This window comes from Hypanus sabinus, chromosome 25, assembly GCF_030144855.1.
Source record: "Hypanus sabinus isolate sHypSab1 chromosome 25, sHypSab1.hap1, whole genome shotgun sequence".
Classification (NCBI taxonomy): Eukaryota; Metazoa; Chordata; class Chondrichthyes; order Myliobatiformes; family Dasyatidae; genus Hypanus; species Hypanus sabinus.
This window is the reverse complement of record NC_082730.1, coordinates 28,663,588-28,679,830: the sequence shown is the minus strand read 5'-3', so window position 1 is coordinate 28,679,830 and position 16,243 is coordinate 28,663,588. Positions and strand designations below refer to the sequence as shown.

Here is a 16,243-nt window from a genome sequence, read left to right as displayed (position 1 = left end):
TTGTGTTAGTTTTTTCATTTGGGCTGTTTTTGAACTTCAAATATGTCTGTGTTGTCGTCACTTCCGGGTCTTCTCATTACTTTTGTTCCTCTTCCAGGTGCATGAGTTTATAAGTTGGTTAACCCTTTCTATACCAAAGGGTTGATTTTAGAATTATGGCTCAGACCATTAATTTTGTGTCTTGGAATACTAATGGTTTAAATCATCCAATTAAACGAAAGAAGATTTTCAAAGTATTCCAAAGACTTAATGCTCATATCATCTTTGTACAAGAAACTCATGTGAGGAGGGAGGAAAAATTTCGTTTTTTTAGATTTTGGCGGGGTCAACAGTATCACGCAAATTCGAATGCTAAAGTAAAAGGAGTTTCAATTTTTATTGACTCCTCTATTTCATTTGTTCAACATGATATTTTTTCGGATCCGAATGGCAGATTTTTGTTAATTACGGGTTTACTTTGTAATAAAAAGGTTGCTTTGGTTAATGTTTATGCTCCAAATGTGGATTGTCCTGACTTTTTAAAGTCTTTATTTACTTCTTTACCCAATCTAAATGAATATAAGTTAATAATGGGTGGTGACTTTAATTGTTGTTTAAATCCTCTGATGGATAAATCTTTATCTATTCAGACTTTACCTAATAAGTCGGCCACTTGTATTAACTCTTTTTTGACTGACAATGGAGTTTTTGATATTTGGAGATTCCGGTATCCTAATGACAAAGAGTTTTCTTTTTTCTCACATGTTTATCACTCTTATTCAAGAATTGATTATTTTTTTGTAGACTCTTGTTTTATTCCATCGGTAATCGGTTGTAACTATGATATTATAGCTATCTCTGATCATGCTCCGTTATTACTTTCTATGAAATTTACGGATACAGCTTCTAATGCTAGACAATGGCGATCTGACTCTACCTTGTTGCAAGACTCTGACTTTATAAAATTTATGGAGGAGCAGATCGACTTCTTCTTCTCAACTAATTCTACAGATGATATTTCCTGTGGAACACTTTGGGACACTTTTAAAGCTTATATACGTGGACAGATTATTTCTTATTCTGTTGGTTTGAGGAAACGTATCAAGATGGAAACTCTTTTATTGGTTGATAAAATTAAAGAGATTGATAAGAAATATTCGATTGCTCCTAGTAAGGAGCTGTACAAACAAAGGGCTGAACTTCAAATGGAACATAGTTTATTACTTACATCCTCGATTGAAAATCAATTAATGAAAACTAAATCTGGTTTTTATATACATAGTGATAAATCTGGTAAACTGTTAGCTAGTCAATTGAAGAATGCTCTGGTTAAACGTCAAATCACTAAGATTGGTCAGCAGAATGGGAATCTGACAGTTAATCATGATGAGGTAAATAAGGCATTTCAAGATTTCTATACCTCCCTGTATCAATCTGAATTTCCTCAAGATCATAATACCATGTCTGATTTTCTTGGGAAATTAAATTTTCCAAGATTATCATCTGATGATCTTTCGATATTGGATACTCCTATTACGGATGTAGAAATTAAGGGGGCTATTTCCTCAATGAATTCTGGGAAAGCACCGGGTCCAGATGGTTATACAGTTGAATTTTTTAAATTATTTTCCGCTACTCTTTCCCCTTGGTTAGGTAAGGTTTTTGTGGAAGCCATTAGATTGGGGAATTTGCCACAATCTTTTTATAGAGCTTCCATTTCTCTAATATTGAAGAAAGATAAAGACCCTACTAACTGTGCTTCTTATAGACCTATATCTTTATTGAATGTAGACTCCAAGATTTTTTCCAAGTTACTGGCATCTAGATTGGAGAAGGTATTACCCAAAATTATTTCAGATGATCAAACTGGTTTTATTAAAAATCGTTATTCTTTTTTTAACATTAGGAGATTGTTGAATATTGTTTATACTCCCTCACATGACACTTCAGAATGCGTGATTTCACTAGATGCGGAGAAAGCATTTGATAGAGTTGAATGGCCTTACTTATTTAATGTGTTGGAGAAGTTTAATTTTAGTCCGATATTTATATCATGTATTAAATTGATTTATCATACTCCAGTAGCCTCAGTGTTTACCAATAATCAAAGATCTCCCTTTTTTCGCCTATTTCGGGGCACTAGACAAGGATGTCCTCTTAGTCCATTACTATTTAACATTGCCTTAGAACCTTTGGCAATTGCCATCAGACAATCACAGGATATTTTAGGTATTAAGCGTGGGACGGATATTCATGTTATCTTTGTATGCAGATGATTTATTACTATTCATTTCTAACCCAGAGCAATCCATTCCAGCAGTTTTATCATTATTGGCTCAATTTAGTGAGTTTTCTGGGTATAAGTTAAATCTTAATAAAAGTGAATTGTTTCCATTGAATAAACGGGTCCCAATTTATGGAAATTTACCTTTTAAATTAGTTAATGACTTTTTTACTTATTTAGGGATCAAAATCACAAAAAACCATAAAGATTTATTTAGATTTAATTTTTTACCCTTAATTGATCAGATTAAAGGTTTGTTTACTAAGTGGTCACCTTTGTCTTTATCCCTAATAGGTAGGATTAATGCTATTAAGATGGTTATTTTACCTAAGTTTTTATATATTTTTCAAGCGATACCAATTTTTATCCCGAAATCTTTTTTTTTACTAATGGTGACTCGAAAATTTCTTCATATATATGGCAGTATAAAAATCCCAGGTTAGGTAAAACATATTTACAGAAGACAAAAAAGGAAGGCGGGTTAGCATTACCTAATTTCAGATTTTACTATTGGGCAGTTAATATTAGATATTTGTTATGTTGGTTGAAAGATGGGGGTGGATCTTTTGGCCCTTGTTGGGTGAGTTTAGAAACTAAATCGGTATCAGCTTATGCTTTGGGTTCTATTTTAGGGACTTCTCTCCCTTTTGCTCTTTCTAAATTGCCGAAACGAATTGACAACCCGATAGTTAAACATACATTGCGTATATGGTTTCAATTTTGGAGATTTTTTGGGTTGACTCAATTCGTTTTAAATAGTCCTATTGTATCTAATTGTTTTTTTCACCCTTCCATTATAGATCAAGCTTATTCGGCTTGGAAAACTAAGGGATTACTAAGATTTTCTGATTTATTTTTAGATAATTGTTTCATGTCTTTTGAGCAATTATCCAACAAATTTAACTTGCCGAGATTTCATTTTTTTAGATATTTACAGATTAGACATTTTTTAAGTTCTGTACTCTCTACGTTTCCAAATTTTGTGCCTTCAGATACTTTGGAGAGTTTATTTGAATTAGACCCTTTTCAAAAAGGGGTTATTTCAAAACTTTATAATATAATTATGAAGATACGTTCAGAGCCTCTTTATAAGACTAAACAGGATTGGGAAAGAGAGCTTAGTTTTAGTATTTCTAGTGAGAATTGGGATAGAATTCTTCAATTAGTTAATACATCATCGTTAAGTGCCAAACATTCACTAATACAATTTAGGGTCGTACATAGGGCCCATATGTCCAAGGATAAATTAGCTCATTTTTACTCTCATACAAGTCCTATTTGTGATAGATGTCATTCTGAAATTGCGTCTTTAACTCATATGTTTTGGTCGTGTTCATTTTTGGAGAAATATTGGAAAGATATTTTTGATATTATTTCTGCGGTTTTGAATATCGATTTACAACCTCATCCTATTACTGCAATTTTTGGTTTACCAATGTTAGACTCACTGCATTTATCTTCTTCTGCCCGTCGAATGATTGCATTTCTAACTCTGATGGCTAGAAGATCTATATTGTTGAATTGGAAAGAAATTGATCCTCCCACTGTATTTAATTGGTTCTCTCAAACTATGTTATGTTTAAATTTAGAAAAAATTAGAAGTGGTACTTTTGAGACTTCTATTAAATTTGAAAAGTTATGGAGACCATTTATTCAACATTTTCATATGATGTAATATGACCCTGTGCCAAGTTCATTTGATTTCCCTGCTTTTAGCTTATGTATTTTGAGAGGACCGGAAGTGACGGCATTGATGAATACTTATTTTTGTGAGATATTATAAACAGCCCCCTTTTTTTTTTCTTCTTTTTTTTTGTTTCTTTTTTCTTTTATATTACTTATTAGTTATAGTTATTAGATTAGATTAGCTAGTTCTGCATTATATAATTTTTTTTTCTTTCTTTTTTCTGTTTTCTTTATATTATACATTATGAAATATTTAGATTTACTATGTCCATACATATATCTTATGGCTAATGTCTTGGTAAACTCATTTATATTGTAACTATTATGTATGTTTCTTTTTCATATGTAATGGAATGTGTATGTTGGTAATTTCTTTATCAATATATCATTTGTATTCTGTCCATATTACTAATATTAATAAAAAGATTTAGAAAGGATTATTCAGTCCTCACCTTGCATCTGCATTCCCCAGAGGTTTTGTTACAGTCAGCATCGAACCCATTCCTTACATCGCAGTTGCAAGGTCCGCACATAGGATGCCCCCACCATCCTCGAGGGCAAGGTTGATCAATCCTACAAGTAAAACATTGAAATCTCTGAGTGGCCAAATAACCTGACTGCTGATATTTGCAATAGAAACAAAATTGATCTCCCAATCAAAATGTCTGCTTGAAGAAAACCCCAGCTATGAGACTGGATATTCTTAATTTTTTTATAACTATAGAAGTACAGACTCAGATAGGCAGAGCAAAGTCAAGATGGTGCTAAACAGTGACTCCTTTGCTTGTATTTTTGGAAATAGTTCTATTTCTATCTTTGCTATCCTTTTTTTCAAGGTTCTTTTGAAGACCTTGACCTGGATTTATACTCTGACATTAGTTTGTGGGAATGGGACCCGTTCTCAAGGCCTCACAACCCCTTTTGATATCCTAAGGACACGGCCTGGAAGACTAGCACACCTTCAGGGTTCTGGATTGTCGTGACTCTGGAGATGTGCTGATTCTAGGCTTTGACTGAGGCTTTGCGGGAGAACACGGAACATTGGGAGCAGCGGGTTAGCTGCCGTGGGTTGTGTGTCCAGAGACCTGTGCCCCTCGGGGCCGACTCTCTGGGCACAGAGCTCAGAAAAAGCAAAGCATCAGACTTGTAACATTGCAAATTAGCGAGTTGTTCATTATGTCTCCCCTGTCGCTGTGAAATGGGGGGGGGGGAGAGGGAGAGGGAGAGGGAGAGGGAGAGGGAGAGGGAGAGGGAGAGGGAGAGGGAGAGGGAGAGGGAGAGGGAGAGGGAGAGGGAGAGGGAGAGGGAGAGGGAGAGGGAGAGGGAGAGGGAGAGGGAGAGGGAGAGGGAGAGGGAGAGAGAGAGAGAGAGAGAGAGACAGACAGACACTGTGGTATCTTGAATTACCGGGTGAACTAATAGTCTTTGGGGTACTGCAGGTCTGTGTCTTTATTGATGCTTCTTGCATGCTAGAGTGTTTGGTGGAGGGCGCCGATGCATTTTGCTGGTGGGGGGGGGGTGTTGTTGCCTTGCTGTTGCTTGTGCATGCGATGGGGGAGCTGGGGGAGTAGTTTTTTGGGGTACTCCTCTGTGTTCATGGATGCTTGCAAAGAAAAAGAATTTCAGAATGTATATTGTATACATTTCGGTAACATTAAAAGCACCTACTGAAACCTATTGAAATTAGGTCCAGTATATTCCATTCAGTTATATGCTCTGTGATACAAGATAATCATAAGTGTTTAATTCCAATAGGATTGGGCCTCAAATCAAAACCAGTACCTAATATCCATTTCTAAATGCCCAGCGTAAACCAGTCTATATGATAAAGGTACAAATGAATGGATTGCTACTGACAGCACAAAGTTCAATAAAGACTGGGAGTGGTAAGGAAAGCAGATTAAAAGGCATTTGTAACTCAGACAGGTTTCCAATATCGCTGTCCTCAACATTACTGATACTGGCTTTTATAAATAATGCCAAACATACTTAGTTACAAAATTTAACAGCCGCTGTGAATTCATGTTTCTGGATTGTAAGTCCAGAAATTAAACTACTAAGCCATCACACCAAGTAATGGGAAGAGGTGGGAGTGTTTGACAGGCTTCGCCTTCTGAAATTGGTATTCCTGTCTTCTTTCTCTCTTCCCTGTGTTAACCTGGGACATCACTCACAGCCCAGCCTTCAAGGAAAGATGGGTCTCTGCAGTAATTCTTCACACAGCAGCCCGGCTGAGAACACTGCAAACGAAGAGCTCGAGAAAGCTGCCCTGCTCTCCCCTCGTTCCCTGAGTGGGTGGATACAGATTTATGGAAAAGGTCGTAAATAGAAATTTGGATCACATCTTAGCTTTACGGGTTGATAGAAAACACTTCTAGATTTTTTAGTCTGCTTTTCTGTAACTTCTGATGACACAGGAGATTTTAGAAGCATCATAAGTTTACCTTGGAAATGTATCTATCATAAAGATCTACCCACCCCCCGCCCCAGCACCAGTAAAATGTAAAACCTTTAAAACAAAAATATTTGATAATATCATTAACTACATTCAAAACAAAATGCCACTGTTAAACAGACACCCAGAGTTTAAGAGTCCAGCTAAGACAACAAGGTAACTCAGACACTGCTTACTTGGTTTCACAGTACTGCCCGAAGTAATTTGCCGAGCAGTCACAAGTGTAGCCATGTGAAGAACTGGGCTTACGGCTACAAACGGAGTGATGTTCGCAGGGGTTGAGAGAACAGACATCTTTACATTCCTCTCCATAATAACCTGGAAATTATTGGAGATTTTACATGATTGCTTTCATAGTTAGAAAAAACAAGCTAATTCTACATAGAATTACATGGAATACACACATCAGGGAATTATGATAATTGACTCAAGCATTTATATTACCCCATGCAAGCCTCCTCCTTCCAATCACTTCCATCAGTACAACCGTCAATTCCCTTCTTCATCATATGCTAATGCAAGCTCCACCTAAATGTATTCATGCTATTCACTCCGAGTAACAACCTCCACTTTCTCAATGCTCTTCTGAATTCTCTGCTTGATTCCTAGATCATTGATAGCTTCCAGCTGTGCACCTTCTGATAATCTCTCTATGTCAAGCCTAGTAAATCCTTCTATAATCATCAAAAGAATTTCTGAGTCATACTGAGGAAATGAGGACTGTGAGGAACTGACAAAGAAGAGGAGCTGAGTCCAGCTGGATCAGCTATGATCAAGCAGAATGGCAGTGCAGAGTCAAGTTGGCTTTCTCCGACTCCTACGTTCTTGTGTTCTCAGCAAACACTTTTTACGAGCCAGTTCCATCATGGGCATAATCCTCACCCCAACAAGGAGGCTGGGATCCATCGCTAAGGATGCTCATCATGCATGCTTCGTGTTATTACCGTCAAGGTGGTGGTACAGGACTCAGAAGACCCACACTCAATGATTCTAGGAACGGCTCATTTTCTCTCCACTATCAAATTTCTGAATGGGTCTATGAACACTACCTCATTAACCCTATGTTGGCACTAGTTAGTTTAGTAATTCATATGTGTTTATGTGCCTGCACTGTATTGCTGCCACAAAGGAACAAACTTCACATCATATATCAGTGATAATAACACTGGTTCTGATTCTGATCTCGTCCACTCACCTTTTCCTGGAAATATATACCGCTGGTTTCATTTTTACAAATGTACTTCAGCGGAAGATTACAATATAAAAAGATATACCAGCAGTGCATAAAATGCTATTGCTTAACTGGTAACAAAAGCATAAGGTTTGAGGTGACTTTGAATGGAATCAGTTTTTGTCACGGTCATTTTGTAATGTATTGCTATATACTTAAGAACAATGTGTGTATTTTGCCTCAAAACTGCCTATAGTTCTGCAGATTTGCACTGGATTGTAGCTCATTAAAGGTGCGGGGTGGTGACTGTAATCTGTGGCGCTACATCAAATTCATTTAACACAAGCGCTGACCCATCAGTTTATAGCAGTGTAACTAGTGATTCACAATCTTGTCCTTAGAATCAATTTCATTCTGAGGTTCAGATAAATGGACAATCAAAAGAAACATTAAACGACTTTACATGAATTTGCATTACGTTGTAAAAGATTTAAGTTCTGATGAATTTGTTCGAAAATAGATCAACTACAAGAGATGTTTTTTTCATCTTTTATTTGCCTTTTATTCTCAGAAGCATGGTAATATGATTAAATTTTAGATTAGGAAGATACATGGAAATATCTGTGCGTATAGGCAATTCTTGAATTTATCATTAATAAGCAGCAATGGATTAGGAGTGAAAACAGAACTTTCAAGTTCCAGATTTTATATTCAGCAGAGTTAGAAGTACAAAGTTAGTTCTGTTTCTATTAATCAATCTCTTCACTGCACTGCTAGAGAAATTCCTCCCCATTGCAATTGTAAATGGGTGACCCTTTTTCCCAAGGCAATGCCCGCATCTCTGTAGCCCCCCATTAACAGAAAGCAGTCACTGAGAATTCACTGTTGTCCATTTCGGTGAGCTACGTCTCATTCTACTAAACTCCACTTAAATCTTTCCACATTATGCAATTATTTCATATCTGGAATTAATCTAATGAAAATTCTCTGCACTGCCTCCAATCTGTAAATGACAGGAACCAATACAAGCAAAAGAAGGCACTCAGGTCAATTTCATCGAGCAAATAAGGCATTAATCATACGTGATTGCTTTCCAACCCAGTGATGGAAAGATAAATGTAAGTGCTTAACATTCACATTATTCAGTACAAAAACATCTTTCCATTTCGAGTATTTAAGCAATATTATTCTTTGGAATTAAGGCATCTCACCAGTCAAGGGGAGCCGTAACCAATTAGATTGGACACTTGGGAGTTTATAGAACATTCTTCAACAGAATGGGATTATTGTAAATTGGTGGTTGATGGTTGGTGTGGACTAGATTGGCTGAAGGACCTGTTTCCTTGCTATATAATTCCTTGATTCTTCAAGTCAGTCATTTATTGAAATTCAATACTGGAGAATTTTAGTGAACATGTACCACACTTTAAGCATTACTCCAAATAGAAATGTAACAACATAATGATACCCATATGTTCAACAGTTCTTATGGAAACATTTCTAAAGACCTTAGGTGGATGGTCCTTGAGATGTGAAATGCGAAGTATCCTTTGCCTGCTAAGACCTATAGAGCTTCTGATAACCATTGCTCGATCATTTTCCTTACCTGGGTCACAGCTACAGGAATAGCTATCCCAATCGTCACTGCAGTAGCTGTTTGTAGGACATGGGCTGGAGTCACAGGGATCGGGAATGCTACAACCTCTCTCCACGTTTACCTTCTCAGCATGGTTTATACTCAGGGCCACAGCTGTGAGTGGCGTCTCACCGATTCGAACCCCCTGAGGAAGAGACACCTAATTTTACAGCAGTTCACTGAGGCAATCAGCTGCACTGGCTTAACATCACTTTTAGCTCAGAAGCATTACAACTATATTTTGCTTTCTGAATTTCCACGCTCGGAACCACAATAAAATACCAGTTGCATTTAATTTTAGCAGCAGTTGGAATGATAATTTTGATAAGTAAAACTAGCTACTTAAGGAAACTTAAGACCAATGCGGCCTCCTCTAATTGGTGAGACCCACTGTAAGTTGGAGGACTGCTTCGTCGAGCACCTTCACTCCATGTGCCAAAAGCAGAACTTCCTGGTGTCCAATTCCCATCTCGTTCTGCATGTTGGCCCATGGCTTCCTCTTGTACCGTGATGAGGCCACCCTCAGCATGGAGCAGCAACAACTTATATTCCATCTGGATAGCCTCCAACTTAATAGTATGAATATCGATTTCTCCTTCCAATATATAAAAAAATCCTTACCCCTCCCCTCTTCTTCTATTCTCCACTCTACCCTCTTACCTCCTCACCTACCTATAACCTCATTCTGGGTCCCCTCCTCCTTCCCTTTCACCCTCCTCTCCTACCCACCCGGCTTCACCTATTACCTTTCCAGCTATCCTCTTTCCCCTCCACACTCCGTTTTATTCCGGCACCTTCCCCACTCCATTCCAGTCCTAAAGAAGGGATTCGGCCCGAAACATCAACTGCTTATTCATTTCCATAGAAGCTGCCTGACTTGCCGAGCTCCTCCAGCATTGTGTGTGTGTGTTAAAGAACCTAACTTTAATAGCCACATTATTCTATTTGAATCAAGCGATTTGGTGTAACAGTAGGAGGAGTGGAACACATATCTCCTAAATAGACACAATATTTAACAGGAGCACATGCACTTCTAACAAGGCCAACTCCTTTTAGATCTGACAGGTTATCAAATCACAGTATTCCAACTTACAAGCAAGAACTGGGCAAAACACATACTGTGTGGACACTTGACACTAATTTTGACACCTGCGGAAATGTGAGCATGGACCTAAGCTCCTTTCACATACACACCTATATGAAGCATCCGTGGCTGAATAGCAAGTAAGGGTTTAATGTTCCACCATAAGGGCCATTTTGAAAGGCCTAGATAGAGTGGATATGGAGAGGGTATTTCCTATAGTGGGGATGTCTATAATCAGAAGGTACAGACTCAGGGTACAAGGGTGCCCCTTTGGAAAAGAAATGAGGAGGAATTTCTTTAGCCAGAGGGTCATGAATCTGTGGAGATCATTGCCACAACAGCTGTGGAGGTCAAGTCGCTGGGTACATTTAAAGCAGAGGTTGCTAGGCCTTGATTAGGACGAGCATCAACGTTACATGGAGAAAGCAAGATCCAGAGGGATAATAAATCAGCCATGATGGAATTGGCAGATCAGACTCAACAGGACGAATGGTCTAATTCTGCACCTATGTCTTACGGTCTTAAACACAATTGACTTACTTCTAAGCGTTGAATTTGAACTTCCATCTGGGGTTTTCAAGTGTACAAGAAGGCAAAGAATTTTTCACCTTTGTACCTGAGCAAGGTTGACCCTTTGCCAATTTAGGACTCACTGCCATCAAGAAGGTAAATCTGAAATCTTCTTGGTTTCCAGTCTATAAGTTCCAGTCACCTACCAAGTTGTCATGGGGAGCTTTCCAATGGGCATCATAATACTGAATGTTTCATAAAACATTTGTCCATGAGGGTGGATGAAGAAATAAAATAAAAAATTCCTGAAGCTTACTCCAGGGTACACCAGAGTCAGTAACCATTCTGCTCCTTGCTATACCTGCATACATCCTCGAAAGCCATGAAGTATACTGCCTTCATTGCCTGGGACTCCACCAATGCTGATCATTTTTAGTTTCAGCCCGTGCAGTTCGTTACCAATTTCCATCGTGGTCTGCAAAATAGATATCAACATTCAGTGCAGAAATATTACAAGAGTTGTTTTTTTTTAAATCTGTGTAATTATCGGTTTTTGTTACACTTGAGCTTCTATTTCCAGTTGACAGTGCTCAGATGTTAGTTACACATTGTTTGACACCAAAAGGGTATTCATAAAACCTGCCGCATGGCACCTTTCCAGTTGACTGTGTTTGTATTGGGATACATGTCATAAGATGTGCCAGAGGTTTGTTTGTTTAGATGACTTCCAGAGTGCGACTTAACAAGAAATAGGGCAATTACAGATTGAACAAGACAGGTTACATGGAGGTGTTCCGGGTATTAAAAAATCTGAAAAGTTTTCAAACACTCAATTGTTCTATTATTAACACTGACATATGGGAACATTATATTCTACACTCACCTCATTCAGTGCCAAACGTTTATTTATCTGCAAGGCTAGGCTCCTACTTGTCCGATCCAATGTGCATAAATACAGGCTCTCCCCAGGGCTGTGTTCTTTCACCCCTCCTGTTCTCACTTTGTACAAATGACTGCACCTCCACAGACAAAAGCTTTAAAGTCCTCAAGTTTGTGGACGACAAAACTGTAGTTGGTCTCACCTCTAATGATGATGTGACTCGCTATCAAGGAGAGGTAGACGATCTTGCACCATGGTATGCTCATAGTAATTTGGTGCTTAATACTATCAAGACAGTGGAAATGAGGATTGACTTACATAGAAACATAGAAAATAGGTGCAGGAGTAGGCCATTCAGCCCTTCGAGCCTGCATCAGCATTCAGTATGATCATGGCTGATCATCCAACTCAGAATCCTGTACCTGCTTTCTCTCCATACCCCCGATCCTTTTAGCCACAAGGGCCATATCTAACTTGCTCTTAAATATAGCCAATGAACCAGCCTCAACTGTTTCCTGTGGCAGAGAACTCCACAGATTCACCACTCTCTGGGTGAAGAAGTTTTTCCTCATCTCGGTCCTAAAAGGCTTCCCCTTTATCCTTAAACTGTGACCCCTCATTCTGGACTTCTCCAACATCAGAAACAATTTTCCTGCATCTAGCCTGTCCAATCCCTTTAGAATTTTATATGCTTCAATAAGATCCCCCCTCAATCCCCTAGTCGATCCAGTCTTTCTTCATATGAAAGTCCTGCCATCCCAGGAATCAATCTGGTGAACCTTCTCTGTACTCTCTCTATGGCAAGAATGTCTTTCCTCAGATTAGGGGACCAAAACTGCACACAATACTCTAGGTGCGGTTTCACCAAGGCCTTGTACAACTGCAGTAGAACCTCCCTGTTCCTGCACCTAACCTATCCAAGTCACTCTGCATCCTCTTAGCATCCTCCCCACAGCTAACACTGCCGCCCAGCTTCGTGTCATCCGCAAACTTGGAGATGCTGCATTTAATTCCCTCGTCTAAATCATTAATATATATTGCAAACAATCGGTGTCCCAGCACTGAGCCTTGCGGTACCCCACTAGTCACTGCCTGCCATTCTGAAAAGGTCTGATTTACTCCCACTCTTTGCTTCCTGTCTGCCAACCAATTCTCTATCCACATCAATACCATACCCGCAATACCGTGTGCTTTAAGTTTGCACACAAATCTCCTGTGTGGGACCTTGTCAAAAGCCTTTTGAAAATCTAAATATACCACATCCACTGGCTCTCCCCTACCCACTCTACTAGGTACACCTTCAAAAAATTCTATAAGATTCGTGAGACATGATCTTCCTTTCACAAATCCATGCTGACTTTGTCCGATGATTTCACCTCTTTCCAAATGTGCTGTTACGATATTGTCTGTCAAAAACCCCCTACCTGTCCCCTGCCCTGGAAATTAATGGGTCAGGTTGTGTCTGTGGTTGAGTCATTCAAATTCCTGGGGGCTGAATACACTGAAGTGGAAGAAGCACGTTACACTCATCACGAGGAAAGACCAGCAGAAATTTTCTTTCTACACTAGCTTAGGAAAATTAACATCTAGGGAAGTATCCTGATGAATTTCTACTCGGCCATAATTGAGAGGTGGCTGCCGGTGTAACGGCATCTGTACGGACTTCGAGGCGAGTGGTCTCGGGTTCGAATCTGGCCAGCTCCTTACATGTTTTCCATCCTTGCTGAGTTGAACACTGAGCTAGCAACTCATTTCAAGTGTAAAAAAAACAAACGCTAAGAAAATGGCAAAGGTTTCTGCCTGATGTGCCACAAGGCATGGAGAGGGACAACAGTAATTGAGATCTCCTCTATCACTGTTTGGTTTCCCGCTGCCTCCTCCACTCAGCCGAAGTCAGCCGGTGGTCCACTCAGTGAAGAATGTCATTAAATGACCTGTTTGTCATCAGAACAGAAAAAAATACTGCTGACTCCACCCACCCTAGCAGTCACTTACTAAAAAAATTGCCATCAGGGAGACTCTACAGGTCTATCATCTCCAAAGCTTCTTGTAGCTATCCAGCTTCTCAACAAAACTCAGGCGTAATATCCTAACTGTCCCTGCACAGCATCCTGCTCTCCTTGTTCTGCTGATGTTCTACTTGTTCTCCTTGTTTAGTCTGTTCATATGTTCATATTTATTTAAATTCAATTCTTGACAATTGTACATGTGGTTGTTCTGCTAACTGTTGATTGCTCATGACTTGTAGATTGTTGGTTGCTATTGTGTTGTCTGTTACGGTATTGTCCTGTGTTTTACGCTCGGCACTGAACCACAATCAATCTTGGTATGTTTCACATATTGGTGATTCTGATCTTGTAACAAGCACAAACATTAATTTAACATAATGTTTGTAAAATTCTCCAATGTGGCTGGTTAATATTTTCTGATTCATTTCTGTATATCGATGAATGGAGAAAGATTTGGAAAATATTTCTGCCACCTTTCTAGGAATAGAAAGCATTTACGCACAATGGTTAGTTTAGGAGGTACACCTGCTCATTAATGCAAGTATCTAATTGTCATTCATGTGGCAGCAACTCATTGCATAAAAGCATGTAGACATGGTCACGGGGTTCGGTTATTGCTCAGACCAAACATCAGAGTTAGGAAGCAACGTGATCTAAGTGACTTTGACTGGGTAATGATTGCTGCTGCACTATGTGATGACTTGCGTACCTAAGAAACTGCTGACCTCCTGAAATTTTCACACACAGCGGACTCCAGAGTATACATAAAATGTTGCAAAAGAAAACCTTCAGTGAGCAGCAGCTCTGTGGGTAAAATGCCTTGTTAATGAGAGAGGTTAGAGGAGAAAGACCAGACTTTAGCTCATATAATATCGTATATGATCGTAACTCATATAACCACGTGTTACAACAGCAGTGCGCAGTAGAGCTTTCTGAACGCACAACACGTCGACCCTTGAAGATGATGGGTGACAGCAGGAGAAGACCACAAACACACACACCGTGGCCACTTTATCTGGTACAGGAGGTACCTTATAGAGTGGCCATTGAGTGTATGGTCAAGACTGAAGCATTACAGTAGAGAGATGAGAAATCAGATTGGCAATGCTCTCTTACCTCCAAAAGAAGGAAATAGATGGGCACTGTGGAGGAAGGAACCTGAGAATGGGATGAAGGGAAAAAGCGTAGACGGAGAAATCAATTGTAGCTCCTTTTGCATGGGCAATTGAAGGTATTTTTGTGTGCAGGGACGCACAATTTGAATATATGTATTCAAAATGCACACTGACCCCAGATGGTGAGGGCGTGGTTCTCTAAGACAGTTCACCAACTGCCAAAAAGTAAGAAAATTACTGCACAAATTTATGGAATTTTAAATTGACAATATGACCTAATTTCTTTCCAGTTTTGTTGTCTGTGTCTGCTCCCAGTTGAAGGCCATGTGGATAATGATCTATCAGTGAGGGCATTTTTACCATTACATCACCCCACTGATCATTTCTCATGACAGAGTCCGGAGACTAAAGTGCTACTTGATAATTTAACTTGGCAGTTAATAGGATGAGAGCTAAGCATCTCCCTCCTCAGGGCATGTGCCTGCATGCAAAATCTGTCTTGATTGGTGAACAATATAATTTTCAGAGAGCCTCCTGGGAATCCCCATATCGGGATCACTCAGGCTAACTTCAATTATATATTACCTCCTCAGAGAATTCTGGCAAACTCAGTGTGGGCCAGGAGTTTAACACTGAGCTTGCATGACCTACACTGTGGGCAGCAGAGTGGTTAGTGTAACATTTTACAGTGCCAACAACCTGCAGTCAATTCTGCTGCTGTCTGTGAGGAGATTGTATGTTCTCCCCATGTCTGTGTGAGTTTCCTCTGGGTTTCTCCCACATTTCAAAGATCTGTGGTAAGGGTTAGCGAGTTGTGGGCACGCTATACCGGTGCAAGAACATGGCAACGTCTGCAGGCTGCTCCCAGCACATCCTCGGATTGCGTGGGTTGTTGGCACAAACTTTACATATCACTGTATACTTCGATGTGACAGATAAGACTAATCATAAAAATTTTAATTCGTAGCCCAGTTCCAGAAACCAGGTGTACATTTCTTGCTGCGACATTAGCGATGTCCTTGGGAGCGGCATGGTAGAGTACTGGTTAAGGTAACACTCTACAGCACTAGTGACCTGGGTGGTGTCTGTAAGGAGTTTGTATGTTCTCCCCATGACAACATGGGTTTCCTCTGGGGGCTTTGGTTTCTTCCCACAGACCAAAGATGTTCTGATTGGTAGGTTAATTGGTCATTGTAAATTGTCCCATGATTAGGCTAAAGTTAAATCAGGGGTTGCCAGGGGAATAGCTCAAAGGGCCAGACGGGCCTATCGCTTGCTGTATCTATCTAAATAAATAGATAAATCAGCAAACAAGTATATAGTGAGATTTATTTATTTATAAATTACAGGAAATTACTTATAGACATGATTCAAACACAATTCAGTTTCTTTCTTCACTAACTTACTTAATGGTTTGAAATACCTTATGCTTGC

General features: G+C 39.3%; 1 protein-coding gene across 2 annotated transcripts in view; it reads right to left on the bottom strand.

Moving 5' to 3' along the window:
• celsr2 (cadherin, EGF LAG seven-pass G-type receptor 2) overlaps nt 1–16,243 on the bottom strand; it is a 337,925-nt gene that overhangs the window by 67,040 nt on the left and 254,642 nt on the right. For both annotated transcript variants that reach the window (XM_059950392.1, XM_059950393.1), the window contains exons 11-14: nt 11,167–11,280; nt 9,182–9,356; nt 6,581–6,722; nt 4,402–4,522 (exon numbers count right to left, since the gene is read on the bottom strand). In XM_059950392.1, the coding sequence (XP_059806375.1) occupies nt 4,402–4,522; nt 6,581–6,722; nt 9,182–9,356; nt 11,167–11,280 (552 nt within the window). The remainder of the gene's footprint in view (nt 1–4,401; nt 4,523–6,580; nt 6,723–9,181; nt 9,357–11,166; nt 11,281–16,243) is intronic.